Raw genomic sequence first — 24,773 nt, 5'->3', positions numbered from 1 at the left:
AGAGGGAGACCCAAACTTTGCCTATATGATGACAACTCGTATACCTAATCCTGAATTGTACCCCACATCTTTAAAATTAAAAAATAAAAATAAAAGAGTACACAGATGCTTAAGAAATGGATTTTTTAATGTGAATTGGTGTTGTTTTGAGTGACATGAATGTGTTAACAGCAAAACTGCTATGGGGAGTCTGTCCCTGTGTAAGGTGTTTCTCTTATAGTACCATTTCATATCTTGAACTAGACCTAGAGGAGAATTTTGGGGGGTAGGATTTAGCAGTTAATTTACTTGGTTTATTAGATTTATGGTTTAATTTGGGATTTTGTTGAATTGGCTTGACTGGAAGCAGTAAATGGGCCTACCTTCATTTTTCTTGCAGATGCCTTCAAAATCTTGATTCTGATTCTGTGAATTGACAAGCACAGTAGTTATAAAGAAGTTCTAGCTCAGTGTTTCTCAGCCTGTTTTTCTACCGTATTTTACTTGGTATATTCCTATCAATAATAGTGGCTCACTTTACCACTTACCACAACCAAGGAGAGAAGAGAGGAGAATAAACATCTACCCCACCAATCCTTACCTCCCCTGCTATTAAGAATTGTTGTTCTGGACCTTTTGTGGCTACTTTAACTCAGGAGTTTAAAAGGCATGTGTGTTCTTTTTCCTGGAGCAGCTCAGGCATCTTAATGATTTCAGGCATATTTACCCCTTCAGTGGTTTCCCTAACATAGGAATGCTTTGCCTTGTGCAGACCCCAGTATAGAAGAAAGATCTTCAGCATATTAAATCAGTACATATTTTCATGATGAGCACAGACAATGAACCAGGCAGTGGATTCTTTCACAGCTTTTTATGGTCATCGACTAGGCTGCACAGAAGGGAGTTACAGAGTATTCGGGCAATTCCTATCTGCTATGTGAGCCTCCTGTAATACAAGCCCTCTTTCTGAACAGAAACTATCACCTGTGTTGACAGTGTTTACTGGGTCTAGGGTTTATAGGCTGAAGAAGATTTCATCTGTGATCATGCTTACTTTGCTGATTAACTTTTAAAATTGGAAGAAATGAGATGAGTATCCTTAATACATCCATGTTAAGAATTTCCGCTTGACTTTTTGAATTAGTTATTTTCATACAAAATTAACTCTTGTTCATGATAAAAGAATTTTTTTTAAAGTAGTGCAAGGGAAATACAAAATTGAAAAGTCTCATATACCAGAGGTGAATACTGTTATATTTCTTTTGTGGATAAGACATAAAGCACACAGAGGCTCTCATATATATTCTTCTTCCTTAAAGCATCAGTGGGATCTAGCCATATATTCTGTGACTTGCTTTCTTAACAGTAGGAGAGTGGTTTTCGGTATTAGTAGTATCTTTCCATACCAGTATATACTGAGCCACTCATTCTGCCTCAGTGCTGTTCCTTCTGCCTGGAATAGTCTTATCCCAGATTTCTTCATAGTTTACTCTCTTCCAGTCCTTACTCAAATGCCACCTTAGTGGCTGCTTTACCTAAAATTTCAGCCCTTCCCCTAACACTTTCTAGTTCCCTTCTGTATTAGTGTCTTTCCTAGCAAACTTTTGTTTATTGTCTGTTCTCCTATAATGTATGCTCTATGGTAGGGAAAAATTTTTTATTGTGTTGTTCACTGCCATATCCCTAGCCTTTAGGATAATTCCTGACCTTATAGTAGAGGCTCAGCAAATATTTGTTGAATGAATAAATGAATTTTTACATTGTTTTCACATTTGGATATAATCATTTATTAAATAATCCTCTATTGATGAATATTTAGGGCTTTTTCCCAGTTTTTCCTACTATTATAAACAATGCTATGTTGAATAGCCTTATACATATGTCTTTGTACTATTGTATGGTGATCTCTGCAATAAATTCCTAGAGGTAGAATTGTGAGTTTGAAGTATATATACATTTTAAATTTTGAATACTTGTCTCTCATTCTTTCCTTTTCCTAAGATAAAAGGTTATATCAACTTACAGTTCTGCTAACAGCATATAAGGACACTCATTTCCCTATACCAGGTGTAACAACCTTTAAAACTTTGCTTAACTGATGAATGAAAATGGTATCTCATCTTAATTTAAATTTCTTTCACTATAAGTGAAGTTGAGCACCATTGTATGTATTTATTCACTTTTTAATTTACTTTTTTGCTCATCTCCTTTTTTGTTGTTGTTCTCTTGGGTGGTTTTGCTTGTGTTTTTGCTAACACATCTCTGCTTTGGTATGTTTCCTCTTTCTAGGCTGCAACCAGATATAACCCTAGAGAACAGTATGCATCTGGGCCACCGTTATTCTATGCCTAGAATGTTTCTACCCTGGTGTTATCATCACCTCTTATTCTTGCTAATATTTTTTGTTTGTTTATTAATAAAAGCTATCATGTAAGCACATCACTGATGTTGGCTGTGTGCTAGGTACTGTGTTGAGCACTGTATTTTTATTTATTTATTTTTATTTTTATTTTTTTTGAGTTGGAGTCTCATTTTGTCACCCAGGCTGGAGAGCAGTGGCACGCACGCTCACGGCCCTCCAGCGTCGACATGCTGGACTCTAGCGATCCTTCTGCCTCTGCCTTCCAAGTAGCAGGAATTACAGGCATGCATTACCACGCCCGGCTAATTTTTTATTTATTGTAGAGACGAGGTCTTGCCAAGTTACCCAGGCTGTTCTCAAACCTGCAGGCTCAGGCAATCCATTCACCTCAGCCTCCCAAAGTGCTGGGATTACAGGCTGAGCCACCAGGCCTGGCCTGTATTTTTATTTTTAAGTGTCATAGCAAGCCTGTCAGGGGGTACTAGTTTGTCTCCATCTATATAATTTATATACTGTATATAAAGAAACTGAAGATGGTGAGATTCAGTGACTTACTCAAGGTCACATGGCTAGTAAACAGCAGAGCTAGGATTTGAGCCTAGGCAGAGTGGCTCCAGAGGCTGCCCTCTTAACCGCTAAGCTCTTTTTCCTCCATTATGGGTAATGGATTAGGTTTGCCATTGTCTGTTTTCAGGACACCTTTCTGCCCATACGTCCCCATTCAGAAAACTGGCCACAGTTGCAGAAGCAAGAGAAAGGCATTCATATATAGGTCTGTGAGCTTTTCTTTACTTACAAATTGGATTGTAGTACATGGCTCAAAGTCAAAATAATACAAAAAGATAATCAATGAAAAGTTTCACTCCTATTCCTCTCATCCATCCTATTTACCCCGCCTTCTACTTTTTTTTAGTTTCTGTGTATTCTTCCTGTTCCTTTATATACTTACAAACAAAATAAATAAATACAGCATGTCCTTGAATAACGTCATTTTGCTTAATGTCATTTTGTTGTAATGCTGATGAGAAAATAAACATTAATTCCTGGCCGGGGCTGCTATCTGTGTGTAGTCTGCACATTCTCCCCATGTCTGCAGGAATTTTTCTCCAGGTACTCAGGTTTCCTTGCACATCTCAAAGTTGTTCATGTTGAATGAACTGGTATGTCTAAACTGTCCTATTCCCAGTGAATGTGGGTATGTGTGTAAGTGTAACCTACAATGGGATGGCAGCCTGTCCAGGGTTGATTCCTGCCTTGGCATTGAAGCTGCTTAAACACATCTTTTTAAAATGTGTGTATAGCTCACATTTCTTTCAATATGTAATATTAGAAGTGTCTCGGTTTGTTTTTAGAAGTTTGGTGATGTCTTTGTGAGCAGAAATAGACCAGAGGAATGCTTGTTTATGTCAGTTAGCCTTTGGTAAAATTGGTTTTGTTATATGTTGTTTTACTTATTGTTGCAGTTACCAGGAACCTATCAGTGATATTAAAGTCTTAACTGTATATACATACATACATGTATGTGCGCATGTGTGTGTTTGTGTTATTCATCAAATATTTATTGAGTGCCTCTTTATCCAAGGCACCATGCTGGCTTTAGAGGAGTATACAACAAAGCATGAAACAGAAATCTTTGACCTCAGGAAGTTCATAGTCAAGTTCTGTAATGATATTGTATGTGAACGTAAAGTGTGGCATCTCTATGGCATGGTGCTTCCTTCGCTGATTCAGTCTTCATTACAAAGCACATGCAGCCTGCGAAGGTGTAAATATGTTTCTGTGTCTTTGGGACCCAGGTAAGAGACCTACTGAATATCAGTCTCTAGAATGCAGGAATTATGTATTATTTATCTTAATATCTTCTTCAGGACTTTATAGTTTCAACAAATGAATCTGTACTTGTTTTAAATACAGACTCCAGGGAAACGTTTTATATCTTTTTCATGAGCCCAAAGGGAAGATTTTTAGAATCATTTTGATTTTAGGATTCATCCCTTCCAAAGATGCCTTGTCAAGTTGTACTGAAATGGAATTTTCATGTGCCTAAAATAGAACTGAAGAAGAAGGCTTATCTGCAGAGGGTTTGTTTTGGTAGGGGTCTTCTTTTTCCCTTGTTGCGGCTTCCTCCTCCATTTGCTCCTACCTCATGGGCAGAAAGTGGAAAAGAGTTAGTTTATCCCAGCTATAGTACAGTGTTTTAGAGTCATGGGCAAGTTACCCTCAATTTATTTGTTTTGGATCTCAGTTTCTGTATATTACAACTTAATTTTATTAAAAGACATCTTTGTTCAGCACCCCTCTAGCCATTCCAGGCATTCCAGGAGCCATGTGGCAACTTCATGGTGTATTGGTTAAAAGAGTAGGCTCTGGAGCCAGCCTGCTAGTGTTGATATTCTGAACCTGATACTCTCTTGTTGTGTCAAATTATTGGACTTCTGTTTGTTTTCACTGTCCTAGTAGATTCATAAATGCTAGAGGTCTATGAATTGATTCAGTTTATTCTTCTCACTGAACTTTATATCCAAGGACAAGAATGGAAAGAGAAAATCTAGCATATTTAAGCATATTTCATCAAAGATCATAATGCATACTATATATATAATATGCACACATTATGCATACTATATATATAATATACACAATACATGCACTAAGTAGTTTGATACATTTATTATAATGCAAAGGAGTATTCTCTTGGAAGAAACATGGATTCTAAAGAAAAAAAACCAAAATTGGAAGGTCACATAAGGGCTAGGAGTAGTAACAGGACATGGTTTTTTCTTAGTCTCCTGCCTGTGACTGCCAAAGTGATCTCTGAAGAATGTTTTGTGACAGAGGCCCTTTTCTTTCAAAGCTTGTCATGTTATAAAAAGAAAAAGATCTCTTTCTTGGGATGTACATTTGTAGGCACAGGAGAGTCTTTGTGGTTTTTTTGTTTGTTTGTTTGTTTGGTTTTTTTGAGTTGGAGTCTCACTCTGTCACCCAGACTGAAGTGCAGTGGCCACTCCCGGCCACCGCAGCCTCGACCTGATGGGCTCCGGCGATCCTTCCACCTCAGCCTTCCAAGTAGCCGGAATTATAGGCATGCGCTACCACACCCAGCTGATTTTTTGATTTATTGTAGAGATGAGGTGTCACTGCCCAGACGGGTCTCGAACCCGCAGGCTCAGGCAATCTACTCACCTCAGCCTACCAAAGGCGCAGGATTACAGGCTGAGCCACCGAGCCCGGCCAGGAGAGTCTTTAAAAAAAAAAAAGTTTTGGCCATCTTTTTTGTTATAGGAGTTTGGAGCTTGCTGCCACATGCCTGGTTTGAAAGAAGAGGAAAAGACTGCAACTCTTTACAGGGTTAGAGATGAGAAGGAAAAGTGGCCTGTCTGGGTGTGTCTGCTCTCCCTCCACTGCACCTCTGGCACCCTTCATGCAGGGGCTGCAGGATAAGAGAATTGCATTGCTTTAGAACCTTGTGGCCATTTGGACATTTTCTTTGCATTGTAATCATATTGATCTGTTCCCCAGGCTCTTTATTGAGAAACTACCAAAGCATCGGGATTACAAATCTGCTGCCATTCCTGAAAAGAAAGACACAGTAAAGGTGGGTCTTCAGTTTCATTGTTGCCCATCTAAAAGCTTCAAAGCAGAACAAACGTACTTCAAGATAAGAGTAGTAGCCTCTTCATCTGAGCATCAAATGCTGCCATGAGTAATAAGGCCATTTCACTAGAAGAGTTATAAAGCAGCAGGTATGGTACAGTAGGAGGGTGATCTTGAATCATTTTTGGAAACATTTTTGCCATCACTGACTTCTCTTCTTTTTAATTCTCTACCTACTTTTCTGGCATTATTCTAATTCTGCTTTCTGTTTTATGTCTTAGAAATTAAAGGAGATTGCATTTCCCAAAGCAGAGGAGCTGAAGGCAGAACTGTTAAAACGATATACCAAAGAATATAGAGAATATAATGAAGAAAAGGTTAGTTATATATAACAGCAAAGAAAAAAAAAGGAAATTATTTTTGTTTCTTAGGCTGTGTACTGGGATTGTTATATGATATTTCAACCAATCCTGTGATTTTGTGTGTGTGTGCTATTTTACTTGGGGGGTGGGCAAAACCCAGAAACTCAATGAAGTAGAACAATAGTGGGTAGTCTGAGTATTCTAACATGGATTTAGCCTACTTGTCCAAGAAGGTGACTTGAGGGACAGAAAATATATTCCATATCTGCTATATCTAGAGCTAGAACTTTAAGAACAGTGAAAATTTTCACCAAAACATAGGTTTTTAGATGAGAGAATGTGGGGGTTTGATTCACATTTGGGTATACCTGTACCTGTTTATAATAATTGCTTTTTCAAGCTATTTTCACATAATTCTTGTCAAGAAGAGTAAGATAAAGCATGTGGGGAAACTCACAGTGCAAGTACCAAAGGCCAGATGTGAAAATGTACTATAGACATCACATGTTATTGTATAGCTGACTGCTGGGTTCCATTCTGTACTCTGATGTTGAAAGTTAGCAAAGGGGTGAACAGCTATGAGGTGTATATTTCTAAGGCACTCAATGAGTGAAAACTTAAATGAACAAGGTTATTACTTAATATTTCTTGTTTAAAATGTCACTCACTATTGAACTTATAACAAGAAAAATTTTGGAGGCTTCATTTTGGGTTAAAATTCAATAGATACTCCCAACATACCAGATATAAGCTTGAATTTGATTCTATTTTATGCCTTACTTGGGATAGAGAATATATACATGGCAAGTTAGAAAATAAAACTATGTAATACAGGTTATGGAGTACAGACAAGTTACATCAAGATTTTGGTAAAGAAAATGCATTAAGGCCAGGCTCGGTGGCTCAGCCTGTAATCCTGCGCCTTTGGGAGGCTGAGGTGAGTGGATTGCCTGAGCCCGCGGGTTCAAGACCCACCTGGGCAGGCGAGACCTCATCTCTACAATAAATCAAAAAATTAGCCAGGCGTGGTAGCGCGCGCCTATAATTCCGGCTACTCGGAAGGCTGAGGTGGAAGGACCGGAGCCCAGCAGGTCGAGGCTGCGGTGGCCGGGAGCGGCCACTGCACTCCAGTCTAGGTGACAGAGTGAGACTCCAACTCAAAAAAAAAAAAAAAAAAAAGAAAAGAAAATGCATTAAGTAGTTATTGGGGGAGGGTACTGAGAGGATTGGGACCTCAACTGTCCATGAAGATAGATATATGGTGGCCAGATAGAAAGGAGTGGTGACTCTATTCTATGGATATAGAGGTACTGATGGAAGCATGAATTCTGTGTTGGGAAATCAGACCAGAACAGAAGTACATTTTGTGAATCTCCTGGCTAAAAACCTTGTTTTCCTGGGGTGTGAAGTCGTCTAAGATGTGAACTGCTAGTCTAAATCCTTTTCTTTCTTTGTAGAAGAAGGAAGCAGAGAAATTTGCCCGGAACATGGCCATCAAGCAAGAGCTACAAAAGGAAAAACAGAGGGTAGCACAACAGAAGCAGCAACAGTTGGAACAGGAACAGTTCCATGCCTTTGAGGAGATGATCCGGAACCAGGAGCTAGAAAAAGAGCGACTGAAAACTGTACAGGAGTTTAGGAAGGTGGACCCTGGCCTAAGTGGCCCACTGGTGCCTGACTTGGAAAAGCCCTCCTTAGATGTGTTCCCCAACTCACCTATCTCATCCACACAGCCTTCAGACTGTAACACAACTATAAGGCCAGCTAAGCCACCTATGGTGGATAGGTCCTTGAAACCTGGATCACTGAGCAATTCAGAAAGTAGTGAGTACATTTGCTGAAGTCATCTTCTTAGTTGCAACTGAACAGAGTATCATTCTGGGGAGTCAGCCTAGGAGTACCTCCAGTGATCCCAATGATTAAGCTTTGATCACAGAAACCCATTTAATAAGCATTGCCATACTGTGTCTTATCATACTCGCTATATTACAAAAGTAGCCTTTGCATAAACCACATAGTTTGCCTACAGCCGGATTGATTTTCTGAAGAGCAAATAACTATTCTTGAAAGTTAGACACTGAACTTCTAAGGGTTATACAGAGATTTTAAATGTTCAGTGAATTAAAGACCACCGATAACCTTTCATAAAAATAAATTCAAAATTTATAAATACCACTGTGCAATTCAACAACTGACTTTTAAAAAATTTAAAAAAAAATGGCTACTGAATTGTGTTTGCCCTAAAAACATTCCTAATCCTTAAGGAGCTTAGTCAAGGTAAACATTGTCTATAGTTGGTGATAATTCAATCTAGCCATAAAAACTAATTGGCAGTCTTTCCTCCTCTCACTAACAATCGGCAGTCAGAAAATAGCTATAGGGACAACATGATGAGTCTACTTTGATCATTAAAATAAATTTTGAGGTTAAGAATCAACTTTCAAGTAGTCATTTAAAGAAGTCAGCTTTGCAGAAGGTCCTTTTAAAAGTACAATGTAAGAATGGATGCTGGGCATGGTGGCTCATACCTATAATCCCAGCACTTTGGGAGGCTGAGGTGAGAGAATTGCCTGAACCTGGTAGGTCGAGGCTGCGGTGGCTGTCAGCATGCTACTGCACTACAGACTGGGTGACAGAGTGAGACTCAAAAAAAAAAAAAAAATGGGTAAGGAGGACTGGACCCTGAAACCCGGCCTTTAGGGCTTCTCCTCGTTTATTTGGTGGGCCTATCTCCCATTACTGTTCTTTTATACAATGCCTGTACTCTGGTAAAATTGGACTATCATGGTCCCAGAATATTCCCTGGATTATCTTACCCAAAGAAGTCTGTTAACATTTGCCTTCTACCTATAATCTACTTTCTCTGTTTTTGCCTTCCCTGTTTTTTTTTGAAGATTTTCCAGATTCCCTCCCTTCAATCAGAAATGATTCAGTCCTCCTTATAACTCCTAGAGCTCTTTTTATCTCTAATGCAATTTAGATAAATCTTCTGATAACATAGTCATTTGTCAATAACTAGATTTTAACTTCTTGCAGGTTAGGGCTTGAGTCTTACTCATATTTGTGTTGCCTGTAGGCTGAGCACAGTGTTTACTAGGTATGCACTTGGTAAGTGATTACTGAATTAAAAAGAAAGGACTGTGCCAAACCTAATTCATAATCCTTAGATATCGTCATCAGACTGCCGTGTGATTGTCTCCTGGTCTGACTTTGTTATCTTTCCAGCAATTCAAATCTTGGTGCCGAATGTACAGAAGCAGAACATCTTTTTTCGCTTTTTTAAAAAATATGAAAATATATCTGTGAAAGATGCTTCCTAACTTTATCTTGCTGGCTCTCTCACAGAGTTTCTTCTCCATGGTGTTCAGGAACTGAGTCCATTCTTGGCATCCAGGAGCAGGTTTTATGAGCAGCTTTGTTCATGCCTTTTTTGGGGAACAAGACTGTATTTTTTATTTTTTTCTGGTTTGGCATTTTAATTTTCTTCCAAAAGACTAAGTTTAGAAGTAAGTAACTACCTAAATTATTTTCCTTTATCCAGAATATAAACTGATGTATTTCTTTGAAAGTCATACTCTGATGTTATTTTCTGTGAAAAAAGAGAGATTTAAAATTGAAATAAAAGTTCAGGTGAATGGGCAGTGCCTTAGTTCATTCTGTTCTGCTGTTACAGAATGCCTGAGACTGGGTGATTTATAATGAACAGAAATGCATTTGACTTACAATTCTGGAGACTTGGAAGTCCAAGTTTGAGGGCCACATCTGGCAAGGGCCTTTTGCTGCATCCTATGGTAGAAGGGTAGAAGGACAAAAAGAGTCCTCATCTCATCGCCACTTACTTTTGCATTGGGTATTAAGTTTCCAACGCATGAACTTGGTACACATTCAGATCATAGCAGGGAAGTGCTTTTTTTAATCCTTTGTATTAGGTTACAACAGAAAATTTCTGAGTATCTCAGCAACTTTTCTCAAAGTAGTTTATACTTTTCTTAGCTTGAATGACTAAAATCTACCCATTCTTTTCTTGAAGTAGTGTGTTCCCAATAGCTGTGAACAGAGGTTGGAAAAGAAGACTTTATGAACCCTTTTTGTGCCATTAGGATTAGATCTTCACTCACTGCCTGAAGTTGGCAGGATTCCAGTGATTCAGCATTGCTCTCCCAGAGGTCTTCTTGGGGAGGCTTAGCCCCAGTGATCTCAGACTTTTCTCCTTTCTCTATTACAGTTCCTACAATTGATGGATTGCGTCATGTAGTGGTGCCCGGGAAGCTATGCCCACAGTTTCTCCAGTTAGCCAGTGCCAACACTGCCCGGGGAGTAGAGACATGTGGAATTCTCTGTGGAAAACTGGTAAAAAAAAAAACCAACTCTTTTTTTCTTTTCCCTTAGCCTCTCATGGCGTGAAAAGATATCCAGGGCTCCCTGATGGGAACCATGGACTATATAATGTAGTGTCACTATATAATATAGTATCAATTTGGTGATCCTGTATTTGATTTTCAGAGTCCCTTGAATTGAGCTGGTTATTTTAAAATGTGGTAAAAAAAAATATCTAATTTTAAACTGGGCAGAAAGATCCCGTATTATCTGTATATCATTTTTTGAGCACCTACTTTATAGTAGGACTCCAGAATATAAAAATATGTAAAGCATATAGTTTCTGTCCACAAAAAGCACCCAATCACTTTGGAAAGATAGGAAGCATACACCAAAGGTAAGTAATATGCTGAATAGTATATATGTGCAATATGAACACTAGGAATTTTGAGGATAAAAAGATCACTGACTAGAGGCACTTAAAACCCATTACTGCTGAAAGAATAAATGAATGAAATGGAGTAGACTAAAACTGAACCTTAAAGGATGAAAAGGACTTAAGGAAACAGTGAAAGGGAAACAACTTTAGATATGAGCAAAGGAAGAGTAGTGGTACTCTACCCAGAGCTTCTCAAGAACCGTGAGTAGACCTGTTTGACTGCAACGGGAACTTCCCATGAGGCTGTGGTGTTTGCCTAGGCTGTGAGTTTTGTGGTTGGTCTCTACATCTGTGTTTTATAGAGCACCCCAGGCAGTGCGCATGAGCAGCCAAGGATGTGAACCACTGAGGTGGGGGATTATGCTGAGTGGGCAGGGCCTTCATTACATGAGTGCCAGGGAATTGTGACAGCTGTTTTCTCATTTGGCAGATGAAGAATGAATTTACCATTACCCATGTTCTCATCCCCAAGCAAAGTGCTGGGTCTGATTATTGCAACACAGAGAATGAAGAAGAACTTTTCCTCATACAGGATCAGCAGGGTCTCATCACGCTGGGCTGGATTCATGTAATTAATTCTGAGTTCTCGGAGGGTTAGCATAGTGTTACTCTTGTAGTGTTATAAACATACTGCTTGTTTCTTTCTTTGAACAGAATAAATTATATTCATATTCTTCATTGTTTTTCTTTCCTTTGGATGCAGAGCTTAGCCTACTTAACTGCTTGCATTACAGTATTGATTTCTGGGGACTACTTAGTCCTTCTAAAAAATTTATAGTTTATTTTTTAATAAAAATTGACTAGTTTCCCTAAAGTTCTAGTCTCCTTCTGAGTGTGAATGGTGATGGGATGCTGGCCTAGAATATGTGTGAATACTGACCCTAGAGACTATGCCAACTTTGTACAAATGATGTTTCTGAAAAGTATTTAAAAAATCAAAATATTTTAAATGAGCCAAGGAAGTTAATTGAGATGCTTGCATTTGGACTTCTGAAAGCTGCATGTACCTTTCTGTAAAACAGAAGGCCACCAATATACATGATTTTCAAGTGTTTGCATATCTTGGGCAGTCTTCCAGTAATGTTCAGCTAAAATATAATTCCCTCCCTAAAGATTATGTTTTAATTTTTCTTTTTATCACTTCTCAACCTCTCACTCTCACAGACCAAACCACTTTTCATGTTAAGTGACAGTTACAGATAAATTGGCTTATTCCCGGATTTGGGAAGATTACACAGAGTTGTATACCAGAATTTGAGGCATATTGACCTGTGAGGCAGCTTCTTGTGCCTTCTGTCGTCTTTTGTTTGTTGGTTGGTTTATTTTTAGATAGAGTCTTACTCTGTCATCCAGGCTAGAGTGCTTTGGTACCATCATAGCTCAGACTCCTGGGCTCAGACAGTCCTCTTACTCCCAAGTAGCTGGGACTACAGGCGTACGCCACATGCCCAACTAGTTTTCTTATTTTTTGTAGAGACAGGATCTCTCTATGTTGACCAGGCTGGTCTCAAACTCCTGGGTTAAAGCTGTCCTCCCTCTTTGACCTCCCAAAGTGTTGGGATTAAAGGCATGAGCCAGTGCACCCAGCCCATTCTTTCTTCCAATGAATTACATTAATATTGACTGATTTGGCTATCCTGTATTCCCCGCATTGTAGTTGATGGAGGAGAGAAAACGTTTTCCTTATCTGCCAGGGGATACAAATTTGAGTAAGATATGATTTTTTAGCCTCATAAAGGAGATTAGACAAATAGACAATTAATAACTGCACATGAGACGGAGTGTGCTAAGTACCTTAAGAGGTGCCAGTGGAACACTGTGGAATTCAGAGGAAGCAGGGATCATACCTGATACAGTTTAGTAGAATTTAGACAAGCTAGGCCAAGGAGGAGACAGTGTAGGGAATAGGCAGGCTGTGTTCCTGAAGCATTGGGTGGTCCAGCTTGCTGGGGTTTGTATTCAAATTAAGAAACAGTGATATATAACATTTTAACATGATTGGAGCCATGTTCTGGAGGATCTTGGGTAGACAGACAGAATTGTTCTGCTTTTTAGTAAGTGGAGAACTCTTAAAAGGTTTTGAGGAGAGCAATGATATAATCAAAGCCATACTTTAGAAATTTTAACATAAAAGCGGTTTTAAAGTAGGCTGTGGCAGGGATATCTGTGCTGATAAAATCTAAAAGAGGTTACTGTGCTGATAAAATCTAATAATTATGAGAGGCACGGTGATGCCAGTGTGTTTGGGAAGGAGGAGATGAATGTCGAATTTCTGAGGATTTGGGAAGTGAGTAATAGAGGATGATGACTCAGAGTCAAGGATGACTCAGAGATGTGGGATGTGGCAATGATCATCTCATAGGCAGAAATAAGGTATCCAGGAGGAAGACTTACTTTGGCAGTGGGGTTCAGCTCTGAGCATTTTGAGTGGTACTAACGAGACATCAAATCATTGCAGGTAGTATATTAGGAAGTTTGAAATGTGAGGCTAGAACTTGGGAGCAAGGTCAAAGCTGGAGAGGGTCCTGAGAGTGTGAAAAGGCCCTTGGAAACTTTGGAAGTAGGGAAGAGTTGAGTGTAAGAAGTGACTCACTGGCAACTTGGGGGACAGGCTGCCTAGGGGAACATATAAAGTAGACCATAATAAGTAATGAAGCAATGAGGGTATGAGAAAGAGGAGGGTAATGTTAACACACAGAGACCACAGGAGGAGGAGGAATTCATTAAGAGGAAATTTCAGGATGTTAACCATGTCACATTTGCAGAGAGCTCCAGAGAATGGTGAAGACTTGGATCAGCCTGTTGGATCTGACGAAGTCACTGAGGACCTAGATTTAATGGGGTTTAGGCAGTGGTGGGGATAAATAATAAGGGTTTAAGAAGCCATGGGGATTGAGATTGTGACGATAATGAAGAATACACTACCAATCTGAGGAGCTTAGCTCTAGAAGGAAAGGTGGCTTAAGAAGTAATGGGGTTGAGAGAATGGTTGTGTAAAAAGGCTTGAACATGTGCTTTGTTTTGATTTTGTTTTTTCAAATGCTTTATAAGTTGAAATATAAGACATATTTTAAAATGCACAGTGGCCAGGCACAGTGGCTCAAGCCTGCAATCCCAGAACTTTGGGAGGCCGAGGCAAGTGGATTGCCTGAGCCTACGGGTTCGAGACCAGCCTGGGCAACTTGGTGAGACTTCGTCTCTACAATATATCAAAAAATTAGCTGTGCATGGTAGTGCGCACCTGTAGTTCTGGCTACTTGGAAGGCTGAGGCTGAAGGATCACCTGAGCCCAAGAGGTCGACACTGGGGTGGTCATGAGTGTGCCACTGCACTCCATCCTGGGTGACAGAGTGAGACTATTGTCTCCAAAAAGAAAAACAAAATAGCACAGTAACTGAAAGTATATTTTAATGAATCATTAAGCAAGCATGTATGTACCCATACTACCTAGAGCAGGAAATAGAACACAGCTAGAGCATGCCTCCACCCCCAGTCACACTTCCTCCCTGGTACAGGTAATCCCTCTCCTGACTTTTCTGGTCCTCCTTTCCTTGCTTTTTTTTTTTTTTTTATAGTTTTACTACTGAGCCAGATGCAGTGGCTCATACCTGTAATCCCAGCGCTTTGGGAGGCAGTGGCAAGAGGATTACCTGAGCTCAGAGGTTCAAGACTAGCCTGAGCAACATGACAAACCTTGTCTCTACTATAAATCAAAAAATCAGCCAGGCCGCGCTCCAGTCTGGGCAACAGAGTGAGACTCCAACTCAAAAAAAAAAAATAGTTTTACCATCTAAATGTGTATCCCTAAACACTACAGTTTTGCCTGGTTTTGACTCTTTTGTAGATGGAATTATATGATATGTATATTTGTGTCTTACTTCTTTTGCTCAATGTTTTGAAGTTTTGCCACATTCTTGTATGTAGTTATCTGAACTTGTTTTTATGCCCCATGAGTGTAAAAGGGTGGGAGAGACAGGTAATGTGGCGATAGAGAGGTGTTGACTCGGAAGTATCAGAAAGAGATTTATCTTCTTATGGGGAAAAACACCCCATTTCTCCAGGACAGGGTTGAGGGAAGAGAGCTGCAACTACAGAAAGATTTTTTTTTTTTTTTGAGTTGGAGTCTCACTCTGTCACCCAAGCTGGAGTACAGTGCCATCCATGCTCATGGCCACCCCAGTGTCAACCTGCTGGGCTCAGGCGATCTTTCTACCTCAGCCTTCCAAGTAGCCTGAACTACAGGCGTCCAGCTAATTGTTCCAAGTAGCCTGAACACTATCACGCCCAGCTAGTTGTTTTTATTTATTGTAGAGATGAAGTCTCGCCAAGTTGCTCGGGCTGTTCTTGAACCCGTGGGCTCAGGCAATTCCCTCATCAAAGTGCTAGGATTACAGACTTGAGCAGAAAGATTTTTGAAATGATATTTGGAGGAGTTGAGGAAACTCATTTTAGACAATTTTGATTTCAGTAATATTGGAGTTCAGTTGGAGTTCAGTTCTGCTATTGAGCAGAAGGGCAACAAAGGTAGATTTAGAAACCGGAGGAAAGAGGGGAAGTTTGGAATAACTACTGCATAGACTTCAGGTAGAACTTAGCCACAAATGAATAAAAGAATTTCTAAGTATCAGTGAGAGCCCAGCTAGGAACAAATATAGAACCTAAATTGATAATAGTTCAACTTTTTTTTTTTTTTTTGAGATGGGTCTCACTCCGTCACCCAAGCTGGAGTCCAGTGGTTATTCACAGACACAGTTATAGCTCACTACAGCCACAAACTCCTAGGCTCAAGGGATCCTCCTGCCTCAGCCTTCCGAGTATCTAGGACTACAGGCACATGCCACATCTTCTGGCTAGTTTAGCTTTTTCCCCCATGACATTTCTGTATTATTCCTTCTAATTTGGGATTTAAAACAGACTAACCAAAAAGCAAACCATAAGGGTTGTTCAATCTTAAAACTGGCAAGAATGCAAAAAATGTGTACATACTACCTAGAGCAGGAAATAGAACACAGCTGGAGCATGCCTCCACCCCCAGGCATACTTCCTCCCTGGTACAGGTAATCCCTCTCCTGACTTTTCTGGTCTTCGTCTCCTTGCCTTTTTTTTTTTTTTTTAAATAATTTTACCACCGAGTTCTTTCTTCTCAACCTCGCCAACTATAAATCAATTTCCCTGGCCAAAAATTTTGCGTGGTCATGGATCAGTCACCATCTATTGTCAAACCCTTAGCCCAGTATTTGAATACTCTTCATAGTGTCTTAGCCATCATTGTCCTCTTGTGTGGTCATCCTGCCCCCCAGCTAGACTCTCAGGCGGCCTTCAGCATTCACTGGCCTTACTCATTTCTGCTCCTTAGGCATATTTTTTTCTCTTTGTGAAAGTGTTTTCCTCTATCCCCAGCAGTGTAGACACAATGAACACAACTACAGAAACTTGGCTATAATGAAAGGAGGAAGAGAAGGCACAGTAATTACAGGGAGCAAGGGACCGAGGCAGGCTTTTTGGATTCTGTTTAACAGTTGTTTCTTGAGCCCCTGCTGTATGACTCTTTATTATCTTCTTAGCCACCTAACTTTAGAATGTAGGCCTAGATTGGGTTGTGTAGGCCTAGTTTGTTCCAGTTAGAATCTTGGGCTCTCACTGTGGGATGAAAGGTATTGACATGGGCCACTGCACTGCTCCCTAGCAGTATCAGGGATTATATTGTCATCAGGTAGAAGCCCTGTGGTCACTGAAGTTCTTACATGCTCCATGCTACCATGCTGTTGCCCTGAAGCCCTCTTCCACATGAACTCATCACAGCCTTCTGTGGAGTAATGCTTCTTCTCAGAGGAGGCTACACAGAAGGACCGTTTAGTGGCCTTTAAATAAAAGCGTTCCCTCTCATGATGGCTGTTTCCACGGATTGGGTGCAGCAGTCTGGGCTTTTGACAAGCTCCTCAGGAGATTCAGTTTTTTTGGACAGCAGGTTTAAAAATACTAGTCAATTGCATTTGTTTATATTCTGTGCTTTTCTGTCAGTGAAGGTGGGAGTCTTATTGGGTCTTTCTTTTTCTTTCCGTAAGATCATACCCCTTCTAAGATGAACATATCATTATAGAGTTGACTATTTTGTCAACTCTATAATAATGTGTTCATTATAGATATTATAATTTATTTTTACCTTTTAAAATATATTTTTAAAGTGCTTAATACAACATAAAATAAATAATTAGAAACAAATGAAATAAACAGATCTAAATGGTACTTTAACTGCTTGACCTAAAATGTCAACATCTTGTGTTACTTCCAAAAAGACAAGTTCCTTTGCATGATTTAACTATCCACTGAAATCCAAGTAGTCCCCTACCTCCCATATCTTCCTTAGATCAGGACAACTTTTCCCTATAGAGCTCCAGGCTCATGCCTGCCCTTTTAATGCCTCTGCAGGAAGAAGAATCATTCACCTAATTGTGGTTTACCAAGTCCTTGACTTCTACTGTGTTGAAATATTGGGTAGCACATGTCTCAGAATAGGTAACTCTTTATGGTGTAAAGAGAGCTCACAAGGAACCAAATAAGTCTTGATGGTCAATTAGGTCAGTTAATGTCTCTTGAACAAACAAAGCCTGAATCATCCAAAAGATGCACTTCTTAGAGAAAATAAAAAGGAGAAATTCTCTAGGGGAAGTTCCAAGGGCCACTCTCATGCTATTCACAGTTGTTGAGGACATCCGCCTACCTTGTCTGTGGATGCCCATCTTGATGACTCCACTAACACCTTTGATTATGTGAATCCCAGTGTAAATCCAACACCACGGTCTTTGGTTCTTCTCATTTGGTTCGAGAACAGGAGATCCAGAGCAGGAAACATCAACAGGCAGTCTCTTCTCCTGTCTCCAAGCCTGAGACATAGATGTCTTTGCCTGTCTCCACTCTCACTTTGCCTGTGATCTTTGCACTGTATGTAGCCTTGACCATGCCTACTCCCTCTAGGCCTACAACTGATCTTCCCTCTTATCTCCACATTCAAGAGAGGCAGGTACACTCACTTTTCTCACTTGTGACATCTGAGACACAGATATGCTCTCCTGGTCTTCACACCCCTGACTCCTACAAGGTTTCCTCACCTGCAGTTCCTGGATTGGAGGTCTCCTTTTCCATCTCCATATACCACCCCACCCTACCCCCGTGCCTAAGAAGCCAGGCTTGACTCCTATATCCAGGCCTGAGATGCGGCTCCTCACCCATCTGGCCTGCTAAGCCCCAGCATAGTCTCACATATCTCCATGTTCCTTCTCCCCTAACAACACTGATCTCCCCATGCAACTCCAGTCTACATATCTGCTAAGCCCCCATTACCTGTCTGTGTCTGACATGGGTCTCCAAGGCAGTTTCTGTGCACCTTTGTCTACGATGGGATTCCCCTTTGCCAGTCCCCATGCCTCACACGACCCACCATGCATGTCTCCTGGCTCACACACACCAACCTCAGGGAAACCTTTTCTTAACACCTGGAATCTAGATCTTGATTTCCTTTTGAGAGGTCAGAACTTGTTTAACAGGAATATGGCACAACCATATCCTGCCCTGACTATTCCAACCTTGAATTTGATTTTTCTCCTGCTCTGAAGTGGTGTTTGAGCTCCGGCACTGTGGATCGGTATCAGATGGAAGGTTTGAGCTCTGCCTTCAAGCCCTCTCCATACCCACTGGTTTAATAGCCTGATTCTTTGATGCTCCCCATTTTCCAAACTTTTCAGCCTACAGCCAAGAACTCCAGAACCCACCAGACACCCTAGATCACACCACCAGTGTGATCAGAGCTTCCATCTTGAATAGTACAGAGAGAAAGGTTTTCCCCCTTCTGTTCATCCCCCCCTTTTGTCTGTCCTGGTGCTCCCCTGCCCCTCACTGCCCCATGAGTGCTCAGGCTGCCCAAGGTTTTATCCTGCCTTCAAACAATAGAAGTAAGAAAGTCTCAAGTCTCTTTATCTTCAGTTTACTTTTACCCAACATAACTTTACTCTCTGAGACCTCTCCCTGAGAAGGCCATCTGAGAGAATTAAATAAAATGTGGTGGGTTATTTGGCATGTCATTTACAACCGTGGGCGAGGACAGGATGCACTTTCTTAGGCTTAGCACTGCTGCTTTCTATTAGACAAAAATCACCCAGTCCATCAGACCCTCTGTAGAATCCCAGAATTATGGTTTGTGAGGACTTCTCTTATATATATTCAGCTACCCAGGAACTGAAGTGAGTGTCTCCCTCACCTCCCTTGAGTGGCATCTCCCCATAATTGCTCTCCAGACAAGATCCCTACCTATTTAGCTGTCGTTCTGCTAGGGCTGATTTGATCTGAATTATTTTCTTAGTCACTTTCATCCCCTTCGCCTCTCGCACTGTATCGCCCACTATAGACAACTCTTCCAATGTCCAAAAATTATTCATTCCCCTTATCCCGTGAACTATGTTATGCAGCTTATTCCTGTTTTCTGGGACTTTCTAAAAGGAGCATATATTTTTCTCTTTTTTATTTACAAATAAAAATTGTATTTATATGGTGTATATAGCATGATGTTTTGAAATATGTGTCTATTGTGAAGTGACTAATCAAGCTAATTAACATGTATTGCTTTTTTGTAGTGATTTGTTAAAGATCTTCTCTACTAAGCAATTTTCGAGTATATAATACATTATTATGAGCTATAGTCACTATGTTGTAAATCTCCTGAACTTAAGTAAATAAATAATGAGTCTTCCCATACTCATGTTAAACTGTATTTGTTCACACTACTAGAAAGGACCTTCCTTTCTTATGAACTTCAGATGTACCCCCTCATGGTTGCAGATGCTTTGTACTGAAAAAGGAGATTGAGCCCACCTGTTGAGAGCTATTTGGCTTTAACTTCCTTTATGGACCAGGCTTGGTTGTACAGCAGAGTAATCCCCCCTCATCTTTGGGGATACGTTTCCAGACCCCCAGTGGATGCCTGTAACCACAGATAGTACCAAACCTATGTGTGCTGTGTTTTTTCCTATACTTTTATACCTGTGATAAAGTTTACTTTATAAATTAAGCACAGTAAGAGATTGACATCAAAAACTACAATAAGATAGAACAATTATATTCTGTAATAAAAGTTATATGGTCTGGTTCAGTGGTTCACACCTGTAATCCCAGCACTTCGTGGGACAGAAGCAAGAGGATTGCCTGAGCTCAGGAGTTCAAGACCAGCCTGGGCAACTTGGCAAGATCTCTTCTCTATATCTCTACAGGGAAAAAAAAAAAATTAGTCGGGCATGGTGGCACGTACCAGTGGTTACAGCTACTTAGAAGGCTGAGGTGGAAGAATTGTCTGAGCCCAGGAAGTCAAGGCTGCGATAGCTTTAAGTGTGCCACTGCACTCCAGTCTGGGCAACAGAGTGAGACTCCAACTAAAAAAAAAAAAAATGTTAGGTGAACAAATATGATGTCTCTCAAAATATCATATTGTATGTAATATTTTCAGACAGGTTGATATGGGTAATTGAAACCTGAAAAAGGGAAATACTAATGAGGAAGGACTTTTCTATATCCTTGCTGACAGTTGGCTGACTTTTTTTTTTCCTTTTCAGACTCATCCCACACAGACTGCCTTTCTCTCCAGTGTTGACCTACACACACACTGCTCCTACCAGATGATGTTGCCAGAGTCAATAGCCATTGTTTGCTCCCCCAAGTTCCAGGAGTGAGTATACAGGGCATGGTTCTGGGTGTTACAAGTAGAGAGTAGAAAGAATTACTCTGAGGAAAAGGTCTCTATTCTTGAGAAACTGTTCTTTATAAAACTTATAGATTATAGTGTTAATTGGTTGTTTTAAAGGAATTCCTTTTAAGGCCCATATCCTGATAGATCCACCATGCTTGTTTAAAGAGATAGCCAAGCAACAGCTTAGTTGCTTTTCTAAGAAAAGTCCACAAGAAATTTCAAGTATCTGACTTGAAGCAATAATATTTCAAGAGTTTGATATTAGACTAGAAAATTTCGAAATCACACAGATTATCTCAGAGTGTTACATTTTAAAAATTCCAAATCCTGATATTTACTATGAATTCTCCAGCAAACCAATATGGTGGTGATGAATCATTCTCTGATTCATTCATTCTTCAGAGAAGAGACCTATGAGACATCATCCTACAGAAACTGTCTCAAAATGACCTCCGTCCTGCTGTGTGAGTGTGCATATCTGTGTGTGTGCGCATGCATGTTTTGGGGATGGGAGATACCTTGACTCTGAGCCTGCCATTTCTTATTTCAGAACTGGATTCTTTAAACTAACTGACTATGGACTAGAGGAGATTTCTTCCTGTCGCCAGAAAGGATTTCATCCACACAGCAAGGATCCACCTTTGTTCTGTGTATGTGTCTATGTAGAAGAAATTGGGGCTGTGCTTCAAGCGGGAGGACAGTCAGAGCTGAAGAGGTGCCTCATGTAGCCCTTTCTGTCCCATACAGAAGACCAGACTTGTCATTTATCTTTCCAGATCTCCACAGCTAAGGACATTTGTAAGAAGCAGTGTGGAATAGGAACAGATTTGAATCTTAGTTAGCTCTGCCACTAAGATTAGGTTGCCTCAGGTTTCTCATCTGTAAAATGGGCATCGTAATAATAATGCCTACCTGATAGGGTTATTGAGAGAATTAAATGAAGTAAAGTGCAGAAAATACGTAATGCAGTAAATAGCTCGTTAAATGTTCGTATTTTTTCCTTCATCAGTGTCAGTTGCTAAGCCGTACTTCAATAAGAGAATGTAATACAAGGGGAGAAAAAGCCACTTGAGATTAAGTATATTTGATTCAGGAACTTTGCTTAGTTAATAGGGACTTTATGACCTTCCTGGGAAGTTGTTTTTTTTTCCCCTACGTGGTATTCTGTGAATAAAAAGTTTAGTTGCTGATGTGATCAGTATGTTTCAATTTGCTCATCAAATCTAATATGATAGTGCTACATTACTCCATGCTGGCTATGGAGTATTATTTCTTTGGCATTGAGAGAAAAGTGACCAATAAGGGAAAGGGATTCAGAACCTTGTCACGTAAAAAGAACTGGAATGTTTAGAAGAGAAACCCCAAATACAGTCTGAGTGCTGACTTAGCATATTAAAAGAATTAATGTATTAAAAAGATACTAGGTATATTCCATTTCACTAAAACTAATACCTCGTGGAATGATAATTTTCAGTTGAACATGAGGAAGAAATTTCTGACAAATATGTTCAAAAATAGATTGGTCTGCCTTGGTATGTCTAGGTCTTAGAATGCTGAAACAGAGACTACACAATCAGGAAAATACGACTGGAACACCAATGCCCAGATTTTCAGTTCTAAAGACACCATTTGCTTGCCAAAAGTGAGCATTCTCCCCCTGTGATTATAGGTATACTTTATTATCTAATTGATGTGGCCCAAAAAACTGCAGTGAATTCAATAAATCTTTTTTTTTTTTTGAATTGGAATCTCACTCTGTCGCCCAGGCTGGAGTGCAGTGGCATGCTCACAACCTCCCCAGCATTGACCTGCTGGGCTCCAACAGTCCTTTCGCCTCAGCCTTCCAAGTAGCAGGAACTACAGGCATGCACTACCATGCCCAGCTAATTTTTTAATTTATTGTAGAGACGAAGTCTTGCCAAGTTGCCCGGGCTGGTCTCGAACATGCAGGCTCAGGCAATCCACTCGTCTCGACCTCCCAAAGTGTTGGAATTACAGGCCGAGCCACCGAACCCATCCTAGTAATTCTTTTAAATAAATATATACATTAAGAATGACTGTATTCCCAAATTTCAACACCACACAAATAAACAAAGAATGATTCTAGAATATACATGCACTTAAAAAATAAATGAGGATATATGAATAGACATGAATTCAGCTTACCAACAGGGATTGGTGGAATAGCAACTTCCAGGCCCCTTACCATAACTGCCACTTAAATAGTAGTCTGGCTTCCAGACTGGGAACCACTGTCCTAAGATGAGCGTTTTAAATAAGGGTGGTTTTTTTTGTTTTTGTTTGTTTGTTTGTTTAGAAAGCAGGGTTTATTGAGAGAACAGAAAAGCTCCCATAGTGAGTGGAGACCCAAAGGGGTGGCCCAAGGTTTTAATGACTTTTCACAGTTTTCTAGGTCTTTACCTTTTTTTCTGTTTCTATGTTGCAGAGCTGCAGCCATGTGACTGTTGTGGACAGAGCAGTGACCATCACAGACCTTCGATGAGAGTTTGACTCAAACACCTTCCAAGAACTATAAAACCATATCAATGTACTGTAGCCCCTTAATTTAAGCTTTCCAAAAAGCTTTGGAAGCTTTTTTAGACAAAATAGAAATGGGGCATCACCTGGGGAAGAGCTGATTTTCCTTTTCTGGTTTGAAAAGAAATAACAATATATATTTTTAGGCAAGTCTGGAAAAGAGCATGATCACACTAAAGCAACTGTAACTCAAAAATTAAGTTGAAAGTGGTGTAATGAACTCCCATATGCCCTACATTCTTGATTCACCAGTTGTTAACACTTTTTTCCTCTCAGCTTTCCTTAAAATTTCTTTACCAACTTGTTTATATTTACCTCTGGACTAAATAAGGGCATCTATGCAGAAATTTGGAAGCCATTTAGAAAATCTTTTGGGTTTGTCTATGGTTTGTGGAAATATTAATGGAGCTTATTATAAGGGTAAGAGACAGTTCACTACATCTGACTAGATGGTGTGGCTTACAAACCCAGAAGAGTGACTTTGTCAGGAATTATTGGTATTTAACAAATATTTCAAGATATTTTTCCTTTACAGTAAAATAACAATTAACTTATGTTTTTGTGCTCTAGAGTGATCAGTTTGATCAACCATTATATAAACAGATTAAATAAACAGTCTGGTTGTTTTGGGAAAGGAGAGGGGAAAATGGAATTTGAGATGTACTGACATTGAAGGTGTGTCCCAGTTCACTTTTAATTATTCAATGTTTTTTCTCTGCCTGCTGCCGTCTTCCAGGGGTGTGAAGTCATCCCTGTTCTTTTAGTGCTGTCTCAAGTGGGTCATCTCATTTACTTCCCCCTTGTGCCCTACAAGCTTTTGGTTGAGGATAATAGAGCTTTTGTTGGGAATACCAGGGCACACTCCAAATAAATGATTACATTCCCTAGCCACACTACCCTAATTTCATTGTGTTGCCTATTCTTTTCTGACTAAGGCAAAACCTAGCAAAGTATTTAAAGCTGCAATTGATACTGCATTTTTCTTTTTATGATCTGAGCCTTGTGTTCTAGGTGGCCTAGAAATGATGGTGTTATTTGTGACACCTCAGGTGCAAAGAACGTAAATACCCTGCATAGGAGAAAAGCAATTTCTGTCAATATCAAAATTCTGTCAGGGGGTGGGGGGAATCTGTGACTATGTAAAGTTTTACTTCATTTTAAAATTTTGTGTCCTAAATATGTTCAGTCTTTATTGCTTAGCTTAGTGGTCCTTGAACCTTTCTCCTAAAAGAGTCAAGTCCCTATATTATTTTTCTGCTCATGGGCCTGTAACTCCCAAGATAGCAGAAATTATTTCCTTTAGTTTTAGTATAAATTGGAGTAGCAGCCAGATGGATTTGAGCAAAGGAAAGAGTACTTCTTTTGCCTGAGCAGCCTGGCTGTCTCACCTTGCCCTAAACAGTTCTGAAATTGCCCAGTCCTGTACTTTCCAGGCAGTTCATCCCCTTC

General features: G+C 39.9%; 1 protein-coding gene across 3 annotated transcripts in view; it reads left to right on the top strand.

Annotated features, from left to right (window-relative positions):
- Nucleotides 1-24,226, top strand: part of STAMBP (STAM binding protein) — a 30,646-nt gene extending 6,420 nt beyond the window's left edge. For all 3 annotated transcript variants that reach the window (XM_008064386.1, XM_021715707.1, XM_008064387.1), the window contains 8 exons: nt 5,861-5,936; nt 6,217-6,312; nt 7,755-8,121; nt 10,523-10,647; nt 11,484-11,621; nt 20,653-20,765; nt 21,337-21,436; nt 23,233-24,226. In XM_008064386.1, the coding sequence (XP_008062577.1) occupies nt 5,861-5,936; nt 6,217-6,312; nt 7,755-8,121; nt 10,523-10,647; nt 11,484-11,621; nt 20,653-20,765; nt 21,337-21,436; nt 23,233-23,289 (1,072 nt within the window). In that variant the 3' untranslated portion in view covers nt 23,290-24,226. The remainder of the gene's footprint in view (nt 1-5,860; nt 5,937-6,216; nt 6,313-7,754; nt 8,122-10,522; nt 10,648-11,483; nt 11,622-20,652; nt 20,766-21,336; nt 21,437-23,232) is intronic.
- Nucleotides 24,227-24,773: the final 547 nt, after the last annotated feature.

This window comes from Carlito syrichta, unplaced genomic scaffold (assembly GCF_000164805.1).
Source record: "Carlito syrichta isolate Samal-C Ts95f unplaced genomic scaffold, Tarsius_syrichta-2.0.1 Scaffold307324, whole genome shotgun sequence".
Classification (NCBI taxonomy): Eukaryota; Metazoa; Chordata; class Mammalia; order Primates; family Tarsiidae; genus Carlito; species Carlito syrichta.
This window is presented reverse-complemented; position numbering and strand designations above follow the sequence as displayed.